At 42.9% G+C, this 16,097-nt stretch overlaps 1 protein-coding gene across 4 annotated transcripts in view; it reads right to left on the bottom strand.

The window, feature by feature from the left end:
* The window catches only part of cux1b (cut-like homeobox 1b), a 96,775-nt gene that overhangs the window by 52,824 nt on the left and 27,854 nt on the right, over window positions 1-16,097 (bottom strand). For all 4 annotated transcript variants that reach the window (XM_019887637.1, XM_019887636.1, XM_019887635.1 and 1 more), the window contains exon 2: window positions 7,685-7,795. In XM_019887637.1, the coding sequence (XP_019743196.1) occupies window positions 7,685-7,795 (111 nt within the window). The remainder of the gene's footprint in view (window positions 1-7,684; window positions 7,796-16,097) is intronic.

The raw sequence follows: 16,097 nt of genomic DNA on the forward strand, positions 1-16,097 counted from the left end.
CAGTAATGAAAAACTAACCCATGAACATCGCCAGTCTTTCAAGGCCGCGGCTTTCATTTGCTTTAAGTATTGCAATTTTGGTTCAAAAGCTGTAAACAAGTCCACACATTTAACAAGCTACACCAAATAGCCAACGCCTGCTCCTTTTTGGCTCGCATTGGAAGCTGGGCTGGCAGTGATGTACAAGTCCACAGACCGCAATCATTGTGTCCTACATTGTTTGGCCCGCGTCCACTTTTTAGCTGGTGTGTATGTGATGAACCGTACTGCCTTTATATGTAATCATGTCACAAAAACAGCTCAAATCACGTTCAGCATGAGGGCAGTATATCTCCTACCATTGTTTATCAAAAATTTAGTGTGTCCATAGTCAACAACTGAGCAATTTTCCTTGTGAGTTCAAACAACACGCATGCCCGCTGGCATCTGTGATTGGCTGAATGTGTGCGGCCAGAAGTTCGTGTAACTTACGCAGAGTACTGAAAGCTAGTTTTGAATTAAAGAGGTGTAAAAATTGAATCAACAACACCAATACTGTAGGTAGTTATTTTTAATTATGTCAATAAAATGGTTTTCTTACTTTTTACCAGTCAAAAAGAAAAACTACTCACACGCTATTACTTGACTGGATGGTCGAGGGCGCATACATCCATTTTTCTGTGTCTATTTCCATGTGCATTTCAAGAGATAGCCATCCAATATGACTGTGCTAACACTGAAACTTGAAACAATCCGCACACTCTTCATCACAAATTTTACACAAATACTGTAGCTTAAAAGATGAACAAATTGGAAACAGATTGTAGTCAACTGGGAGGAGGCTCCACTGTAGCAGTAATCAAATTAGCGCATCTCAGAGAATCACTCTCACCACAGTCAAGAGGGAATGAGCGGTGCGCGTGTGAGTGATGAGCATGAGACCAGGTTTGCACCCTGGGGTGCCCTTGTGGACCGGGCTTCTCACAAGAGCAGGTGCAGCACCACCTGGGCCACCCAGAGGCGCCACGACTGCGTGCGAGGAGCTAGCATAAGCCGCAAAGTAGGCCTACAGTTAATGCAAATTGTCTCTGAGCACCCATTTGAATTTTTTTTTTTTTTTTTTTTTTTTTTTTATCAACTGACCACAAAACGTTTTCCTTCCTCTGGTGTGTATGTGATGAACCGTACTGCCTTTATATGTAATCATGTCACAAAAACAGCTCAAATCACGTTCAGCATGAGGGCAGTATATCTCCTACCATTGTTTATCAAAAATTTAGTGTGTCCATAGTCAACAACTGAGCAATTTTCCTTGTGAGTTCAAACAACACGCATGCCCGCTGGCATCTGTGATTGGCTGAATGTGTGCGGCCAGAAGTTCGTGTAACTTACGCAGAGTACTGAAAGCTAGTTTTGAATTAAAGAGGTGTAAAAATTGAATCAACAACACCAATACTGTAGGTAGTTATTTTTAATTATGTCAATAAAATGGTTTTCTTACTTTTTACCAGTCAAAAAGAAAAACTACTCACACGCTATTACTTGACTGGATGGTCGAGGGCGCATACATCCATTTTTCTGTGTCTATTTCCATGTGCATTTCAAGAGATAGCCATCCAATATGACTGTGCTAACACTGAAACTTGAAACAATCCGCACACTCTTCATCACAAATTTTACACAAATACTGTAGCTTAAAAGATGAACAAATTGGAAACAGATTGTAGTCAACTGGGAGGAGGCTCCACTGTAGCAGTAATCAAATTAGCGCATCTCAGAGAATCACTCTCACCACAGTCAAGAGGGAATGAGCGGTGCGCGTGTGAGTGATGAGCATGAGACCAGGTTTGCACCCTGGGGTGCCCTTGTGGACCGGGCTTCTCACAAGAGCAGGTGCAGCACCACCTGGGCCACCCAGAGGCGCCACGACTGCGTGCGAGGAGCTAGCATAAGCCGCAAAGTAGGCCTACAGTTAATGCAAATTGTCTCTGAGCACCCATTTGAATTTTTTTTTTTTTTTTTTTTTTTTTTAATCACTGTACAGCAAACGCTTTCCATCCTGCACGAGTCCCATTGCATGACTTTCCAGTGAGAGTCAGCAGTTTCTGATTAGATAGCTAGTGGACTATGTATCAGGGGAACATGCAAATCACCAGGCTGTTAGCTGAGCCTACATCCTGACAGACTGAACTGGAGCGTACGGTAAAAGGCGTAGCAGAATAGTACATTTTGTTCAGGAACATTTGATTTGCACACTCGCTGAATACACACACAAACACTCACACACACACACATATGCAAAGTGTAAAAAATAAAAAAATAACAGTGCCTTATAAAGATGTGAAGTGGGGCAACGACAGATGTACGCCTCATAGACCAAAAACCTCACGGACAAGGCAGCGGGGGAGACGGCATATCCCAAACTGACCCAGGAACAGTTTCTGGCCAGATCCCAGGTCCGTCCAGACAGGCTGAGGACAGGTCGCGACCTCGCTGACCCGCCTCTATTGTTACCTCATCAGGGGTCGCAGTGGCTGTTTGTCTGGACCAATTCAATATTCCCCTGACAGGGATATGACCTTCACCCCACCCCCTCGCTCCCTTTCAAACGCACCCAAGATAAGCAGACACAAAACAAACACCCACACATAGCGGACGACAGCGTCTCCTCTCATTTGCAATAGATTCTAATTAAATAATAATTTCATAAATCCGCCATTCATTCACTTTGTTTTCAATGACTTTCAACATTAAACATACATTATTCACGTACAATAAACCTAGAAATCTCTGTGCAACGCAATGCCGTCTAGTCACGCTGCCATAAACGCCAACTTTGCTCAAATAAACTTCTTGTGAACCCGCCTACGCCCACCCCCAAGTTCTTTGCATAAAAGAGCCAGCTGAACAATTGTTTAAATGACACGGAGTAATAGTAGAAGATTCGCAAACGAACATTTAATCAAGAAAACATGCCGGGACAAGTTATTTGCTGCTTTTGCCAAACCTTATTGCTGCCCTGAACCCATTTGGTCATCTCTCCAGTGTGCTGCCCAACCGGCCCCCTCCACTTTCAAAGATTTATGACATATAACAACATAAAAATGTACACACGAGCGCACATAGTGTGTGTGTGTGTGTGTGTGTGTGTGTGTGTGTGTGTGTGTGTGTGTGTGTGTGTGTGTGCAGACAACACTAGGAGGAGGAGGAGGAGGAGATGGATGGCTAGTGTGTGAGCTGCCGGCAGTCAGCAGACAGGCCAGCCCGAGGAAGTCTCCGGGGAATATGGAACTCCCATTCGCTGTCTGTCTGCCCCGCAGCTAAACACAAACGCGTGCGCATGTGCATGTGTGCGCCCACATACATATGCAGGACGACACACAAGAACACACAGAGTTGCTTTACTTCCGCTGCCTCTGGCTAGCAATCTTTGGGGCATTTTACAACAATTCCCACCCCGGCCTTTATGAAAGGCTCGTAGAGGAGCCTTGACTAACTAAAAGGAAAATTAAGAACAGAATGAATAATTCAGGTGGCGCACGCACACACAAACACACACACACACACACACACACACACACACACACACACACACACACGCACACACACACGCACGCAAAAAAAAATCAGTGTGTCAGTCCAAATAAATAATGAAAACTTTTTTTACACCGCATTTCTTTGCACTACTTTTTAAAATGTTACAAAAGCTGCCGTGTGTGTGTGTGTGTGTGTGTGTGTGTGTGTGTGTGTGTGTGTGTGTGTGTGTGTGTGGTTCACAGCGAGTACGGCTCACTAGACGAGACACAGTCAACGTGGGCCCCGCTCGCCTGCTTGCTGAATTATGGATCAGAGACGGACTCCCGCTCAACTTAATGCAGTCTGATCTGATGTGACTATGATCTCCGCTGACTGGTGCCGACCATAAAGAGCTGACAGGCCCGCTCCATAGAACGGGCCCCACACACACACACACACACACGCACACGCACGTACGGATGGACACAATCACGGCATTTTTAATCAGGCCACATCATCAAATTTTACCGAGCAGCCTTTTTGGTAAAGACCACATCAACGCTTATAGGCTTCTTTCAAAGTGTTGTGCCTTTTAGTGCCATTACAGCCCTGTAATGAATCCTGTCACTAGACTGGCCCGGCTCGGATTCCTCCTCCACATACCAGGGAGATGCCAGGGGCCATGCAGACGCCAGAGGAGCCTTCCTAAATCACAGCCTAGTTACACTGATGAATGTCCTTGCCCAGTTATCTGCCTCTATGTAAGTGTGTGTGTGTGTGTGTGTGTGTGTGTGTGTGTGTGTGTGTGTGTGTGTGTGTGTGTTTATTGTGTGATTGTAACACTTCCTCCTTCCTTGAGCATGTGTGCTTCATTTCCTCCTGCAACTGTTAGATTTGAAAATGACATTGGAAATAAATATTTAGGCTTGAGTGGAATTCGAATCTTTGGCAGAATAAAATTCTGGTAAGTGATAAATCGGACGATCAATTTAAAAGCTATTTAATGAATAAAATGACTTGTTGGTCCCTTATCACTGACAAAAGTAAAGATATGAATTACAGGCAGATCATTTGACTGCTTCATAATACTTTGTGCTTTAGTATTAGTTGAACTTTACAACTGGGAGAAAAATTGGCAAAAATTGGCTTTGGGGGTGGGGGGGGTGCGGGGGTAATGTCATTATCTTTGTCTCATCTTAAAATTTGTTTCTGTAAGGAAGTAATGGCAAAACTTGTCGAATTTTGAAAGTATAGAGCGATCAAATCGTCCAGCCGAGTAATCGGTCGGGTCCTATTTGAAATAGTCGAAGATATACTTTTAAAAAAATGACAACAGCATTTTCATGCAAGCTACACGAGACCTGATTTCAGCTAGCGTCCAAGGAATATCTGTGTGTTGTTTTTTTTTTGGGGGGGGGGGTGACATTTATGGCAAAAAACAGACAAAAAAAAAAAAGAGCCCCAATGAGAGCTCAAATCTAAAAAAATGTAGAGTATCACATGTCTCAAGCCACCACGGTTCAGCCTTCCACTAACCACTATGCTCTTGAATTGGGCAGTATTTTGGTAATACGGTATCCGCCGATGTCTAAAAAACAGCAACAGTGTCACTTTCAAAATCATCATGAATAAATGCTGCACTTGGTGACCAAATAATATGGTATTAAAATATGTTTTTTACAGCACATACATACGTGCAGTTGTCTTTTCAACTCTGTATTACTATAACTAAACTAATAGTTATGAGTTACAAGCTATAATGTTTCTTGGGACTGCACGGCGATTGACATTCTATTAGTCACGTGACAGCCCATAAGATATCATCAAGCTTGTATCATAACTGGATGTCTGATATTTGTAACAATCCAATCTCCGTCAAAATCCCCAAAGAATGAAATGACTTAAGAGCAAAGAGAAAAAGAGGCTCAAGAGTGTCGTGTGAAGCTGGCCTAGTGGCTACCTCACAGCAAGCGAACCCGGAGTCACCGCCTATTGAGCATTAAATTCAACTCTTAAGCAGTCACTGAGGCCCAGCTAGACAGTTTATGAACAACTTTGTCGGCTGGCCTCTCTCAGCGGCAAACGAAGGGCATATGTCTATTTCTATGGCGGAGAGGAGACGAAAATACTCAGGTTAGCATAGCGCTAGACAGCAGCTTGACGACAAGCAAATAGATATAAAATGAGTCCAAAACGATTAATGCTTCAGAAAACGAATGGATGGATGGTTTGAAGAACACCCTGTGTTCTGCCGTTCGACAGTTCGCAGCGAGGGATCCTGGAGGTTCAAGTAAATTTTAAACCAAAAGTTGATGCTGCGTTGTCATTGGTATCATTTTTGAAAAAGGGCTTTGGAAAACATGGTGTAGCTAAAGCACTGTAAAAGTGCACTTCATTTACCATTTACTACTTTGATAAAAGTTTTTCTTTTTTGACTATGATGTGTTTTTCAGCAAAAGTATAACTAGTAATCCATTAAAATTTGGTTAAAAGGTAAACAAACGTCGATTGCAGATTTGGGCAATGAGTCCAGACAGACTCGCGGCGGTTGGCGCAAACTACAGAATATGTCTAAAATTAGCGATGGTATTACCAAACACCCCGGTGTAACGAGGAGACGGTGAAAGGGTGTCAAAATCAGAATATCACCCAACTTTTCAAATCCACTTCCACAACCTGCTTATTTTTGTAATCCTGAACCTGCTCAGTAAATATCAAGAACGTGTGTCACCTTGTTGGCTGGGCATTTTGCTGCTCCAAAGGGCATTACGCCTGGCCAATTACAAAACGAGATGCCCGAAACCTGTGATGAGCAATTAGTCAACTTCAAGCATGAAATATTCATAAGGCGTAGCTAACGAGACTCATTGACTAATCGCTTCGACCAGTATTACTGTGAAGTAGACAGGCTCGTGTTAGAAAGCGGGTCGAGTTTGAGCGGTGTCACCCCTCTTCAGATCAAATTTCCATTCAAAAGTGCAATTATCAAATGTCTCTAAAACGTCAAGTGATTACCATATGTTGTGGGGTGTGTTCAAAGATTTCGCCTCTCCGACCTGATAGGATAAAAGTCAGGGCTAACAACCGTAAAACTTATATCTGGTCAATGTTTACAATTGAAAACCTTCCTGTGTGTGGTCGACACCGAGGTCGGCCGAGCCATGGACTCCATGATTGTGACGTGAAACGGAATCGGTGCCATTGCATCTCCGATAAAAATAAATCCAAATCAAAGATAGCTTTTGTTGTATTGCCTTGTGCCAGAAACTTCGCTTGTCTCGAAGCACAAGGCAGTTAGCTAGCTGCTGCTGCTACCTACCGGTATGGAAGAGTACTACACGATTACTCTGCCAGGCGATTGACCGCGCAAGCATACAAATTGGATCATTTCGCACGGCACACCTGACCAAATCTCGCGGCACACCGGTGTGCCGCGGCACAGTGTTTGAAAAACGCTGCTCTAGAGGATCATCCGCTCAAGCGGGTGTGCTCCGAGCTAAAGTCAATAGCGCCAATCTTCACCCTGTGTTAACCATAATAGGTCTGCGATCAACTCCACAGAGAGTTGACAATTTTCTATCCGCCGTCTACTGCGTTCATACATAATTCATTGGGCCATCAATAATTCACCATGGTGACATTACCAATAATAACAATACTTTGTTTTCACATGTGCGGTTTAAAAATGTGTTGCCCGGGTAACAGATGAAACAAAAATTCCCAGGAGGAGGGATGGAAACACAGGAAAAGGACAGAATTCCCCCCTGATCCCGCTTTGTAGCGTTGTCACACTCCCCCCCTCTCTCCTGCACCCTCCCGCTCTCACACGCGCACACACGCACACACACACACACACACACACACACACACACACACACACACACACACACACACACACACAGGGACCACACTTTCTGCACGCATAAATAAACTAGGTCAGATAATACAAACCCCTGAAGGGTTTTCTGTTTTGTCTCTTTAGGATTTCAGGGAAACTAATGGAGAGACTATTTTTGGGAGCCAAGCCCACATCTCCGCGCTCCTCCTCTGCTGTTGCGCTTTCTCTGGAAATAATCACGGCTCCGTTGATGAAGGAGAGCGCACACGCATGCAGAGGCAAACTATGGTCAACAGACAATGCAGGGGGCACGTGTCGGTGGGTTCGCAGCTGACAGGCACACTCGCTTACCTCTGGTGTGTTCTTCTTGAACTCGCGGCTAAGGTCGATGAGCTTCTTCCTGGACTGGTCGCTCTCGTCCTGTCTGTTGGCGAGCTGTGTGGCGGTGGCATCGAGTTCTTTCTGCAACACAAACGCGACAATTTCAAATAAGATTACCGGAACTGGAAGAAAACCACATATGACCTGTCAAAATATCTATGTAGTGAGTCCTGCATAAAAAGCACACAGAAACACACTTTTATGTTACATTGAAATACATTCATGAAACATCAGGTTCTTGATTTTTTTTTTCTGTGAGAAAATGGATTCATCAGGAAGTATTCCATCAAAATTAGAGCTTGACCTCACAATCTATCCAGAGATTCTCGCACCACCTATATAATTTAAAAAAAAAAAAAGGTGAATGCAATGAATTTATTGTTCTTTTACTCACAGTTGATCAAGGAACTGTCGTCAAATGTACTTGTGTATAATACGTTCCCCCGATTTGCTGGCACCCTTTAATATCAGCGTGAATCATTTGAATGAATAAAGATTCAATACATACTAGTAAAGTGGAAACACATTTAAATCCTGGTTTAAAATTATGTTCTTTTCCCATACCTACAATTAAGGTCTTTTAAAGTATTTTTTAAAATCATGTTTTCGTGGTTTTTTTCTTGCACTGTGTCCTTGTTTCGTGATTTTTTTTTAAACACATTTTTAAACCTTTATGATACATTTAGTTACAGAAAGTGAAGCGTGTTGAGTCACGTGTATGAATAAATAAATCAGTGCTTCTATTTTTTTAACAAACCCTAGATGTTGCCCACGTAGTCAAACGTCGACACAATGTGAAGATTTTTCATGACTTGTCAAGCCCCCTGTACAATACGGCTTCTGAATTTTATCGGAATTTTCCTTTTCATGCAACCACACGAAGCTGAAACATTATATGTGTCATGTAATACTAAGATATTGTCTGTTCCATTTAGCAATATATCTTTGCACCTAGGGATTATACTGTCACTCTGTGACGTTTACAAATAAGTGGGAACAAAAAACAAAAAAAAAAAAAAAAAAAAGATCTTTCTCAGCCCATGCCAATCAGCTGAAAAATTACACGATCACCTCGGGACAACTGGGCAACATTGGTAATTCCCAGAATATGTTTACATTTGTGTGATTGGTTAATGCACCACTATGTCAAAACCCTTTAAACAAATGAAAAAAAAATAGCAGAGCACATTGTGATGACTATTACTGACTTGCTTTCCCCGAAGAGAACAACAAATGAATATTATGTGATTCATTTCTGATTCCGCGGAGAAACTCAAGTTTGTCTATAAAAAGGTGAATTCAGTTTGGAAATCCTCATTACTGGTCAAGTTTGTGAAAAGGTCAAGAGCTCACTGAAATTGAATGAGTCCACATTAAAAGCACCTTCCAAAGCTGGACGGGTCTCAGATCTAAGAAACCGCTGCGGCACTATTGTAGTCCTGGAGCCCTACTAGACACACAGTCATGGTGAAATGGCCCGGCGTGTTGCTGCAGCTGAGAACAGAACCACAACATGGATGTCCCGCCGGGGGGAACCCCGCCTAGTGAACTAAGCTGCGCAATCAAGTGTCATCACTTGCCACTGCACGAGTCTTGGCAAAAGGCCGCGACACCAACACGCACTTTTCACAGCAATTATCGACCGACAGCTCCCGGAAGACCCTCACCAGACAATCGCGGACAGGGCGCCGCGAACCCACACGGAAAGCGCGTGTCTCCGAGGCGAGAACCGTTTTTATTGTGTCCATTCTGCATTGCTATTAAAAGTTATTTATGGGCGCTGGCTCCAGATGATGATGAGCCAAGAGCTGACATTAACAAGACGTTGAAGGCCTTATAAAGATCGTATCTAGCCGTGCTCGGATTGTGTTGCTGTTGGATTCTTGCCCTCTGTCACACTTTTTTTTTCCCCACCTCCTTCTCTCCACTCATCATCCAAAAGGCAGTACTCCACTGTTGAAATTCTTCTCTTCCCCCTCCTCCACCCTTTCCTTCCACGTCCTGTGAGGCCGCCCACCCCTGAGAGTGATTAAACGCTGCTGAAGGGCCGTTATGCTAACTAACACACTAATCATTTAATACACACATTACCACAGGGGCCCTTGTGGCTCCGTCTGCTGACAAGGTCCCAAAACACACTCACGCACACATTGCCCACCTCCCACGATAACACCAAAGAAATAGTGTGATCAAGTACTAATGAGAAGCTTTTTTTTCCCCACCCCTCCATCAGCATTAAGTAAAATTCCCCAAGTTGACATGATCTTGTTTTATCCACAATCCATGACCAAAAAAAAAAAAAAGACCAAGAACGGAACTTGGTCAAGCGTTGCTGTAGCGGTTAATGCAGCAGCAGCACGGGACAAAAAAAATGAGAAAAAAAAAAAAAAAAAAAAAAGCTCAATTCGTGCTCTCGTTGCCCATGGAGCAGTTGATGTAGCAGCCTGTCTGCCTGTGGCCATGGAGCAGCTGCTCTGTGTGTTAGTCAATTCGAGCGTGTGCGGGAGCTTGTACGCCCGATAAAAAAATAAATAAATTTCGAAAGAGAGGGGCCGTGATAAATTGTAATCGCATTACATTCAATGTCCAAAAATATTGATGTTGTAGGACTGGTGAGGCTGGGCTACAGCGATGTAAGATCAGCTCGTTGAAAGAAATTAACTTGGGAGATAAGATAAGATATCCTTTATTTGTATCAATGGTTATGTGACTTGGGGGTAAACGCCTTCAGATTTTTTTGTCGTCGATGTTAAGGTGATTATGTTTGTAGTTGATGTTAAGGTAACGATGGTTGAGTCAACTTGATTCATTCATGAGATCACTGATATTGATAACCATCGTCAACTCTCACTCACTCATTCTCACCCATTGTCCTGGGAATGGATGCACCATTCAGCACAAGGGCAACATTTTAAAAATATTGAATCCCTCTGTGAACATGTGTAAATATTGAACATCCTTGTAACAGAAGAAGAAGGCCCGGGCTTAAACAGGAGCGAGAAGCTGTGAATTGTCAGCAGTGTTGAAATTTGTTACGTACGATGTGGTTTGTTTTATGTTTCTTTTGTGTGTGTGTGTGTGTGTGTGTGTGTGTGTGTGTGTGTGTGTGTGTGTGTGTGTGTGTGTGTAAAACCATAACCACCAGTATAGCTAATATAGAGTATACTACGGGAAAATGTGTTGCTCCCTAAGCATCAATCAAGTCAACAATCAAGGCAACATATTGTATAAAACTAGAGTGGCAAGCAGCATGGGCACAATTCGGCCTCAGTCAGTTTGCGGTCTGAAGAGGAACAAATGACGTCAGCTATGGGAAGCTGAGCTAAAGCGAGGTACACACAGACAAGCCAGCGCAACAAAAGTGTTGTTATGCGTGGAACCTCCTGAAAGCCTGCAATATGGCACAGTTCCACATTGCCCAATATAACTTTGGGATGGGAACAGGAGGTCATAAATGTGTCTTTTCTAGAAATGTTACCACATGTAAAATAATAATAATAAATCAGGACCCAATTTGGCATCACATCTGAAAATCAGATAAAATGAAATGAGACAAAAACTTAATTGGAAGAAGTCAATTTAAGACGCCTTTCGGACATTCTCATTTTAACCCAAAAAGTTGTCTTTCCATTTCACTTAGTTTTGTATCGTTTGAATAGAATGTTGTTAGAAATGTGTAGTAGTCAAGCTCCCACACTGTCTTTTTTTTTTTTTTTTTTAACAAAGTAATTGCAAGCAGAAATACTGCACACGCTGCATACTTAGTCCAAGCTGAGTGGCTACTGTTTTAACAAATATATTTTCAATTCCCGAAATGGTTTTTCTGTCAAATTGTGATTTCACGATGTCAGAGTGGCCATGTGATGTTTTGACAACATGCAACTACATAGTGTGATGAAACAGAAGTCAAGAGTAAATATTCATTCTGCAATTATCTATTGCTTCAGCCTCCAGTGAAGAAACAATACGATACATATTTATTTATATAGCGCTTTCACAACAGCTTCAGCTGTAACAAAGCGCTTTACAGAACAGTTCACGTAAAATACCAAAATAATACAACACAACACATAAGACGCAGACAGTCATGCGATCTTAACCACTTTTCCTGTATACGCTTTGTTGAAAGATAAAATGCTGGTCACTGAAAACATAACAGGGGTTCCTTCAACGCAGGACAACTTCCATTCTTCAAACCAATCCCTCTCCGATGGCCTGCAAACATCCCAGTTTGTTACCCAATACCACCGTTGCCTAAAAACATTCTGGCCGTTAAGCTAAATAAACACATCACACATGAAAAGCGGATCGATCGGATTCCAAGTGGGTGAATAATTGTGTGCACGATCCCAGGTGAAAATGTGTGTGTGTGTGTGTGTGTGGGGGGGGGGGTTGGGGTAAGGGGGGGGCTCATACATGGTCGGGTTTTGTCTATGCAGCAAACTCTCTGCCCACATCAGCAGACACGGGCAGACTTTACACTCATCTTGCTGATGGAGCGTAACATCCCAAAGTGCACAATTCCCGCTGTTCACCCACATCACATCTTAGTGACCACTCGAGAGGTCGCACGATATACTGACAGACAAAGTATCATTTTAGGTGATGATCTGTTCCATCATCAAAATCGAAATAAAACTGGCATGCTTATTTCAACATCAGCTGCGGGAAAACAGGTCCCAGGTGGTACCACAACACAGGCAGTGCTTGCTGACAAACTGAAAAAAAAAAATAAATGTATTCGTTGGCCGGCAAACACTGCCAAAATGAATATGTATGCGACTGTGGTAGAAAAGCAACATAAATGCTTCAACATGAGCCAGCAATAGTAAACTATTTGAAACCCTTTGCAAGTTGACGGCGGCCGAGTCGATACGGCCACCCGATCCGCTTTTATAGCCACATCACAGTTACAGCCTAAAAGACTAAAGATAGCTTCGAGCAAAATTGATAGCTTAAAAGGAAAGACGAAGATCTTTCATGTCCTTTTTTGAGCAAAGTTAACATATGTGATGACTGATCTTTGCCACGAGGTAAGATTGAATAGTCACATTTGTTGCTTGAATGTTTTTTGGTTAGGGCTCGTTCAACGTTGCAAACAGTTGCAGATATTCACCAGACTTTCCCAAACTGTTTTAATGGTTGCAAACAGTTTTTCTTGTTGCCATCAAATTTTGTTCAATATTTCTTTGCGGCAAGAAAAAAAAAATTAAGACCATTAAATTGGTTGGGGGGCATCTGTGCATCCGTTTGCGATGTTGAACGAACCCTGACAAAAACACATTTGCTCGGTGCGCACACACTTGCAAACCTTCAACGCTCAGAAAGAGATGGCGTGAAGCAAACAAGAGGTAAAAAAAAAAAAAACAGGAACAAATAAAGGCTGATTTCGGACAAATAGACATAGTCAATGTAAACATATAATAATGCAAAACTATTTTGTTTCTCATCCAGACCAGAGTGTGAAGTAAATTTGGCCGACCATCTTTTGAATAAGCTAAAACTATTTTCAGCATACTTTCGGTGTTGTTATTGTTCCTAGTTAGATCCATAGTAACGTGCTTAACAACGAAAATGCTTTTGTTCACCAATCTCCGGCGAGTGACATCACTTATAGAATGCCGAGTCGCCACTCAGCCATTGTGTGTTGCATTGTTGATTCTCCCGTTAACTGCTCTTTGCCATTATTATCGAGTTATTCTGCAAAATTCCTCTGCGCTGTGTGGCGTTGCACAGTTCACATTCAGCCTAACAGTCGTTTGAGTGGCCAAAAGAAAAGAACCGGGCACGTAAATGGACCAGTTTCGTTCTCGCAAAGCGATTGAATTTCAGACTTAAAAGTGCATTGGAACATGGAGGTGACCCATTATTTCACTATCGACCAATCAAGCAACTGCAGAATTTCAAGATCACCACTTGAAACCATATCTTACCACTGCTGCAATGAATTAGTATGGTACAAGATTGATCAACTAACTTTTCAGACTTTTGACAATGAAAAGTAAAACATGAAAAATTGCAACAAGAACTGTACCCACTGGTGGAAAGAGGGCTTTACTGACTAGGTGACCCATTATTTCACTATCGACCAATCAAGCAACTGCAGAATTTCAAGATCACCACTTGAAACTATATCTTACCACTGCTGCAATGAATTCGTATGGTACAAGATTGATCAACTAACTTTTCAGACTTTTGACAATGAAAAGTAAAACATGAAAAATTGCAACAAGAACTGTACCCACTGGTGGAAAGAGGGCTTTACTGACTGACGTAAGAGGGGTAAATCATACCATTGAGAAGGAGAAGAGACAAACCTCCAACATGTCTACAGCTCTACATTTAAGTAGAACGATGAGCAACAAGTCCATCATACAGTGAAACCACAACGCCCTAAAAGAAATACGGTTTGAAAAAGGAGCAATTTTTTGTTTCTGGGAACACTACAAGCTAAGGAAGTAAAAAAGCTATCACGGGTGATGTCAGGTTCGAGACTTTAGCATCAAATTAACTGCACAGACAGGAAAAAAAAATGAGATGACAGACTGCAGCGGCTAATGTGACGTAGGGGGTAAAATTGAGTCTTAAAAATGTTTTGATGTGAGACTCGCATTAGCATTACATGAGTTGGAGTCTAGCACAGCTGACTTAAGGTGAGGGGTTGGGTTTTCCCCTCGACAAAAAAGCCGACACTTTGGGAAATTTTTTCCGGGTACTGTGCCGTGCTAGCGAAAGGAGATGCAAAATATGCTTACGAAAAAGCGGCTGATATAGGAGTCAATAGGTCCAATAATCATTCACAAGAGCGCCAACCATCTTGCTTTAAATTATTCTGAAGCTGTCTTAAAATGAACACTGCAACCAATGTACTGCTGTTTTTATTTTACTTTTTAAAAATTCAATTGCTCACTTTTATTCGTACAAATGTATCCGTGGAGTGTGTTCCAAAAGTTATTCATCCAAACATTTTAAATTCAGAACATTTAGAGCTGTAGTTGCAATACAGAGAAGCTGATATTTTTACTCCCGGTTATCATACCATCAGAACGCTTGTCGCCAGCCAATCGCTGAGCACATATGCACCAACGCTCACATTGAAAGCTATGGAAAACACACACAAACAATTCATCCACTGTGAAATATTTTGACGATAATGTGATACATTTCTTGGAACGGTAATGAGGTTAAGCAGTTTGGAAAATGAACGGATGGATGGATGGTTCATATGGAAGAAATCGCTTCCAAATGTGAGATTTTGTTCCTCTGAACAAATCAAGACCCAACGCATGCAAAACTAGTCAGGCAGGCAACAACTGTCGAAATGTATTGACAACTTCATTGATTTAATCTTTCAGCAGAACTTAACATCTGGTCAACGGTTGATAACATCCATGTGACCGCTTCAGTAGGCCTGCTTGGCCAGGCCGGGCTGGCCCACAGCAGCAGTTCCTGTCCTGGTTCATTTGGTCATCCGGTCAGCTGTAAAGACGATTGGAACAGATTGCCGACACTCCCTAGAGAGACTTCCAACGCCGCCGTGGCCAAGTAGCTTCCCGTCCCGCGCTCCACACGTGCATGCTCGCACATGAATGCCCAGACGGGCCGCCGCACTAACTTGGGGAGCCCAGTCTTTCCACTTTCTTGCTCACATGTTTGACGTGACCAGTCTGGCAAAGTGGGCAATGTTTGTACTAGCACTCAAGCTTGGGCCAAACAGATATGAGCATCCCTCATCATAGGACCTATGCGTACCCACCTATCACCATCAGAACAAAGAGGAATATTTATGTGCTCTAAATAAAACCTCAGAGAGAGAGAGAGAGAGAGAGAGAGAGAGAGAGCGAGAGAGAGAGAGAGAGACCTTTTTGAGCAATTCACTCCAATTACCCCAATAAGCCCGATTAATTAAATGGGAGGCACACAATCAGGCATGTCTGATTATGCCAATCATATTGATTACTAGCTAAATGAGATAAGCGAAGACAGACGAGTATCCTTACTTCATGGAATTTCTTGTGCCCTCATGCTCCGGCGATACAGACAGATAGGCCTTGGGAATGACAACAAAGTTATTGTTGTGTACACAGTATAAAGTCGATCTGCAGCCTGCTATGGTAACCGGGGGGAAGCACACGGAAGGGGGACGGGGGGGGAGGGGGGGATCAAGAGAGAGAACACCAGCCTTCGGATAGTATCCTTACTTCATGGAATTTCTTGTGCCCTCATGCTCCGGCGATACAGACAGATAGGCCTTGGGAATGACAACAAAGTTATTGTTGTGTACACAGTATAAAGTCGATCTGCAGCCTGCTATGGTAACCGGGGGGAAGCACACGGAAGGGGGACGGGGGGGGAGGGGGGGACGAAGAGAGAGAACAGACGG

The sequence above is a fragment of the Hippocampus comes genome, unplaced genomic scaffold (genome assembly GCF_001891065.2).
Source record: "Hippocampus comes isolate QL1 unplaced genomic scaffold, H_comes_QL1_v1.1 scaffold6, whole genome shotgun sequence".
Taxonomy (NCBI): domain Eukaryota; kingdom Metazoa; phylum Chordata; class Actinopteri; order Syngnathiformes; family Syngnathidae; genus Hippocampus; species Hippocampus comes.